The 6,829-nt window shown below is 37.4% G+C and overlaps 1 protein-coding gene across 1 annotated transcript; it reads left to right on the top strand.

Annotated features, from left to right (window-relative positions):
* LOC116016593 (pentatricopeptide repeat-containing protein At5g13770, chloroplastic) lies at nucleotides 1-2,294 on the top strand. The gene has a single exon (XM_031256929.1). It carries the CDS (start codon nucleotides 84-86, stop codon nucleotides 1,935-1,937), a length of 1,854 nt encoding a protein of 617 aa, XP_031112789.1. The 5' UTR covers nucleotides 1-83; the 3' UTR covers nucleotides 1,938-2,294.
* Nucleotides 2,295-6,829: the final 4,535 nt, after the last annotated feature.

Here is a 6,829-nt window from a genome sequence, read left to right as displayed (position 1 = left end):
AACCATCATCATCATCATCTTCCCCCAAAAAAAAATTCTTGAAACCAATGTGAAAAAAAATATTTTCTGTTCCCAAATTTCCCATGGCATTTCCCACCACTCCAGATTGGGCACAGCCATGGATGATCCCTTGCAATAACACTGCAAGGATGAGTAGTAACAGCAGAGTGATGAATATGAGCAGAAACCTCCCTTTGCTCTCTCTTCTCTGCTTCAATTCCAGCAGGGTTTCTGCAAGATCCTCCAGTTGTTCAGCCCCAGTTCTTGAACACCAAGCTTCTTGCACTCAAACCTCCATAGGATTGGATTTGCAGCTTCAGGATCTTTGCCCTTCTCCTTTGCCAGAGCCTGAGGATTTGAATGGGCTAATCTGCAGCTTGCTCAAGGATCCCCAGACTGCAGGGATCGGGCACGAGTATTACGAGAAGGCGAAGGAGAATCCGGGGTTTATCCCGCAAAAATCCACCCTGAATCTTCTTGTCAGGTACTTTATGAGCTCCAGAAACTGGGGCTCAATCTCTTTGTTGGTTCAGGATTTCAGGGCTTTCCATGTTTTCCCTGATAGTTCCACCTGCTGTAGACTGATTATTAGCTCTGTTAGGGCTAGGAAGTTCAAGATTGTAGATAGTTTGCTTGAATCTTTGATTGGAGATGATGATAAAGGGGCTGCTGTTTTAGGGTTTGATTCTGCAATGAAAGGGTATAACAGTTTACATATGTATAGCAGCACTGTTGTTTTATACAGAAGGATGAAATCTGCAGGTCTTGTTTTAGAGCCTGGTTGCTATTGTGGCACCATGGAGGCTTTCTTGAAAATGGGAAAGTATGAGAAAGTGGTGTCTCTGTTTCAAGAATTTGAAGGGAGGAGAGTGGAATCCAAATCCACACAATTTCATGCCCAAATCTACAGGTGTTTATGCAAGGCTCTGGAGAAACTGGGGCGGCCTTTCGAGGCGTTGGAGTATTTCAGGGAGATGACGAGGAAGGGAATTCCCGAGGATCAGAGCTTCTATTCTTCGCTGATATGCGCCTTTGCGACTGCCCGGGAAGTGAAACTGGCCGAAGAGCTTCTGGAGGAGGCAGAAGGGAAGGGAATGGTGAGGGATCCAGCTCTGTTCTTGAAGCTGGTGCTCATGTACATTGAAGAGGGAATGCTGGAGAGGACTTTCGGTGTGATTGCTGTGATGAACCGGGCGAAAATCCGCGTTTCTGATTGCATTTCCTGCGCGATTGTGAACGCTTTCTCGAGAAAACGAGGGCCTAGAGTTGCAGCAAAAGTTTATGAAAAATTAGTATTCCAGGGGTGTGAGCCAGGCCAAGTAACCTATGCTTCAATCTTGAACATTTACTGCAGAATTGGGCTCTATTCCAAGGCTGAAATGATCTTTGCAGAAATGGAACAAAAGGGGTTTGATAAGTGCATTGTGGCCTATTCCAGCATGGTGAATATGTATGGGAAAACAGGCAGGCACAAAGAGGCAATGAGGCTTGTAGCCAAGATGAAGGAGAGGGGTTGCGAGCCGAACGTGTGGATTTACAACACTCTCTTGGACATCCACGGGAGGGCCTCGAACACGAAGCAAGTGGAGAAGATATGGAAAGAGATGAAACGACGAAAAGTCGTGCCAGACCGAGTTAGCTACACCAGCGTTATAAACGCTTACAGCAAGGCCAAGGAGTTCGAGAACTGCATCAAATACTACCAAGAATTCAAGCTAAACGGGGGCAAGACGGACAGGGCAATGGCGGGCATAATGGTCGGGGTTTTCTCCAAGATGAACAAAGTCGACGAATTGGTTAAACTCCTGCAGGATTTGAAGACGCACGAGACCAAGCTAGACGAGAGGCTTTACCGGTCTGCTCTGAACGCTCTGAGAGACGCGGGGCTGGAAATTCGAGCAAAATGGCTGCAGGAAAGCTTTGCTGTTGCAACATAAATCATTTCCTGCAATTCTCCAAAGAACATTGTAAATACAAGGTGATGGAGGAGATCAGAGAATTAATTAGCTCATCTGAAACATTGGTTAATGTCACATTTTCAGGTTTTAAGGTTGTCCCAAACCTTTGTAACCATCCACTTGCTGTTTATGAAAGTTATAAAGAAGTCATACTTTGCCATTGTGTAGACAACTTCACAAATCATATATATATAGCGGGGCAGCGCTCTGCAGTACGGTACATGGGTAATTTTGTACGTGTACTATGTTTAGGGTTGCATATATAAATATGTTGCTGATAACTTTGGATGTTTTATTATCATTATTAATAAAAGAGGAACTTTGTTTTCATGGACATAGGCATGTTGCCAAACTACATAAATCTTGTATTCTTTACTTTTTGTTATTATTATTATTATTATTATCAATCTTTGTTCTTGTTAATTAATCACAACTAGTATTTTCACCCGTGTGATGCACGGAATTGATTTGTTATAATATTTTAAAGAATATTTGGATTGATATATAATTATATAAATTATAATATCAAATATTGTATAGTGCAATTAAAAAGATGCTTAGTAAAGCAAATCTCTTGCATGGCAAATGGTTTATGTCTCGCATGTTGAAAATAAAGGGAAGTCACCTCTCGTGCAGGCATGAACATTTCATTTTGAAATTCACTCTAATTCTATGCACGTGATTATATACTTGAATATTTCTTGATTTGCATGTTCACATGCATGTGAGATACTAAGATACAAATATAATTGTTCAATTATATTTCATGCATAGGTTCAGAGTATTACGTGAATTAATACCAAAATCATATATATTTCATATATATATTTTTGGAAGTTGATTTTTTAACTGCTATAAACTTCCAGTAACTTCTCCTAACATCATATTTTATCTCTATGAAATCATAGGAGATTCATATGATTATGCACACAATTAATTTGCATGAAACCTTGATATTTCACAGTCCTACAATTCTACAAGAAATTTTTAAACAAAGCAACTTAAGAATTTCATTCATCTTCTTGTATCCTATAAGATTAAATCTTGAACCTTTATTACTTTTTTCTGAGGGAGATTTAAAGCTTATAGGAAAGTCATTACACCCCTGAAGAGGCCAGATGATCCAATTTTGTTCCCTTGTTCTTCTATATTTTTATTGTATCTTAAATGTATTACAGAATACCAGCATCCTTTCCAACACCGTACATGGGTAATTTTGTACGTGTACTATGTTTAGGGTTGCATACATAAATATGTTGCACCATCCCACCGGAGACCGGGCAGCATAACAAATGTTTTTAGGACCATATGACGTCCAAAAACACCTGTCAAGCACACCAAGCACATCACACGGCACACAGGCCATCCAAACGACATAAGCACACATGCCACCCAATAGTACAAGATAAAACCATAAATCAAAAATGAAATGATCCAACATAAAACAAGATGGCACGCAGGCCAGCAAATGACAACATAAATTAGAAAGCAGCTCAAATCCAGAAACCCCAATAGGATTAGCTACTATAGGCCAACAACAAGCCTGGACAAACCGTCATCGAATTTGATGAATTCCTACCCGGCCATCGTTCAGCCCAAGTCAGAGTGTAACTTTTTATCGTAAGCACCTATGTTGAGGCATGATCTGTTCAAAAGATACCCACAAGGGCCAAACCAAACGAATCAACAGATCAAAAAATGCCTCAGAAGCTAAATTAAAAACAGAAGGGAAGCATGCATGAACAAGAACACATATACTTCCAACTCTATTATTTGCATAAGAAAAGGAAGAAAACAAAAGAAGAAAGAAAAGAAAGAAAAGTTTCAGAAATACGAACGAAAAGCACACCCCCTCAAACATAAAACCCCCCACCCGGAACCCATAAGGGGTTCAACCACTATTAACCAGTAGCAAGCTTGACCAGGTCAACGGAATTGATAAATCTTGCTCGACCACCGTTCAACTCGGACTAGGTTCAGCTCGGACTAGGGTGCCTCTTGTATCGCTGGCACCTACGTTGAGACTAGACCTGACAAGCCAAGCCATCATTGCCTTCAAACAAACCAAGCCTATCATCTTTTCAATTCGCTCACTCATTTTCCTTTTTTTAACTCTTCACATTTCTTTTTTCTTTCTCTTTTTCCCCTTTTTCTATTCTTTCACTTTTTCTCTTTTTCTCTTTTTTTTTTTTCATTTTTATTATTTTCTTCTTTTTTTCAAATTTTCAATTTTCATTCTAGGATTTAGGTTTTGGGTTTAGGGTTTAGATTTAGGATTTAGGTTTTGGTGTTTAGGCTCGGGGATTTAGGGTTTGGGGATTAGAATTTTAAGGTTTTAGGGTTTTAGAGTTTAGGTTTATGTTTACGGTTTAGGGGCTTAGGGTTTTTTTGTTTTTGTTTAATCACCCCCAATTATAATCGTTCGTATACAATTTTTTTTTACATATAAAATCTTTTTTATATATCTATAGGAAAAAAAAAGAGTATTACATGAATTATGTAAAAGTAAGTTGTAATGACTCGGGAAGTCCGACGACGTCGTTTCGGCTGCAAATGGTCGTTGCGGTTGCTGAGCTGTTATTTGATGTTATTTTGTTATTTTGTTTGTTATTTGGAGTAAATCTCAATAGGTAGGAGGACTATAAATCAGTGTAGGATTGTAATTAGGGCAGACTTTTGGATATCAATATAATTTTAGATTTTCTCCCCAATTCTCTTCTGCTTCGCCATTTCTCCTCTGCTTCTTCTCTCTTTCTGCAACTTCTCCCTTCCTTACCTCTCTTCTGCCTATTTTTTCCCTTCTTCAATACTGCAAATTAGCAGGGCATTACATTTGGTATCAGAGCTCGTCTTTTCTACGTCTCAAATGGTGAATGTGAATAACCCAGAGCCCTCATCCATAGCAGCCCTATCTCCATTCACCATGGAAGCTCGGATGGACAAGCTGGAAGCCCAGGTGGTAGAGTTGAGCCACAAAATGGATACACAATTTCAGTATACTCAGGAGTTCTTTGAGAGGTTCAAAGTTCGAATGCAAGCTGAGTTCTCCAGTTTGAAACATGAGTTGATGGAGGTTCTCAGTCTCAACGAATCTCCGCCTCTGGTTCCGGATGAAGAATTAGGGAATCCCGCCGGAGATTCAGAAGCGGTGAAGATGAACCTAGGTGTTGAGGATGATCTTCGTTACCTCCACTCCAGGCTAAGCTGGGAGGTGGACTAAGAAACAAGACTAAGTTGAGGGGAATTGACGACGATGATCTCCGTTAACTCCACTACTTCATATTAGAACCATTATCATACCTTTATTATTATATTGTTATTAGACATATTAACACAGTGTACTACTAAACTTATTTGTTCTTGATGACTCACATCTGGTAGTAGATCAGAGCATATCAGAGCTAGGATCAAAGCATATCAGAGCAATTAGTTGTGATTCTATTAACTGTTCTACTTTTTTTTTTAAAATACTTTTTTCACTTCAAGATAAATGTTTTTCACTTAGAACTAAACTTTATTTTTTCGGAGTGGAGAAAGGGAAAGCAAGAAAGAAACAGCGAAGCCCACATCTCTCCAAAGAGAGTCTGAGAAAATTGGTGAGTGGTGACTGCTTAGTCTATCTCCAGTGATTTTTTATTTTTTTTTTGCAGAATTTCGTAGCTTATTTAATTTGGGTACTACTCTTTAATGTTTAAACATAAAGAAAGAAAATAAATCACTTATTAATAATTTTTCATTTTTTTTATGTATAATTGATTTCAAAGTAAAATAAAAAAAAAGTTATGAGTAGTTTATTCAATTGACTTTATGGTTTTTTAATTGATTTCGGTATTTTGTTTTAGAACTGTTTGAATTTTTCAAAATTTTCTCTTTTTTATTTGTTTATTTCGTGGAAACAAATTAAAATAAAATACGGAGTATATAAACTTGAATGAATATAAATATAGTATATATAATATTGAAGAGTTACACTTGTGTTAAACCCAATATTATAGGCGCCGCCTGACCGTGGCGAGTTTTAATTTAGGCGCCACCTAGTAGACCGATCGATTAGGCGCATAACTAGGTCGATTTGGCGTTGAAACGACTGAGTCGGGCAAGTTAACTCGATTTGGCGTTGAAACGACTGAGTCAGGCAAGTTAACTCGGTCAAATCGGGCGAGTCAGCTGAGTTGATTTGGCCGAGTTATTTTTATTTTTAAATTTTATTTATTATTATTATTATTATTATTTTTTTTTTTTTGCAATTCTAGAGTCCTTTGTAATAATTTTTTTATGTGTATAATATACATATATAAAATACAATATACGCACGCACACCCTTTGTTTTTTGTGTCTTTCGCCTAGGTAGCCTTTGGCGCCCGACTAGCGCCTAGGGTATTTTGGAACCTTGGTTAAATCCATATCTTAATTCGTAAGATCGGTCGAATTTATGATAATTGTTTGTTACTTATAATAGAAATCATAATACTTATTACAAGAAATTTAATAGCAATTTGAAATAAATAAATTGATCCTTATAATAAATATATTGTAATATTTATATATTAAATTGTGATATTAAGGTTAAAATAAATGTTACTAATGATAAATATTGCAATACTTATCACTTGTGATACTTACAAAATGTAATTCTAATTTAAAGTAGATTAATTTTTCAAAATTAGCAAAAAAGGGAATTGAGGCTGCAAAGAAAGGATTTATCAAGGGAATAGAAGAGAGTGAAATGATGGTGAGGCTTTCTTTCTTAGATTGAACTCTTCCTGGTTTAATTGATTCCTTTTTATATTCTTAATTTCTTTATAGTGATTTACTTTGATTTCCACTTTTGTAATGCTTTCTTTCTCAGGCCACCATGATTTACTTTGTTG

The sequence above is a fragment of the Ipomoea triloba genome, chromosome 4 (genome assembly GCF_003576645.1).
Source record: "Ipomoea triloba cultivar NCNSP0323 chromosome 4, ASM357664v1".
In the NCBI taxonomy this organism is placed as follows: Eukaryota; Viridiplantae; Streptophyta; class Magnoliopsida; order Solanales; family Convolvulaceae; genus Ipomoea; species Ipomoea triloba.
Note: the sequence above shows the minus strand (reverse complement) of the source record. Positions and strands in the feature narration are given on the sequence as shown.

Excerpts from the sequence above, each read along its gene's own strand:
- LOC116016593 (XM_031256929.1), top strand. The coding sequence starts at position 84 with ATGGCATTTCCCACCACTCCAGATTGGGCACAGCCATGGATGATCCCT.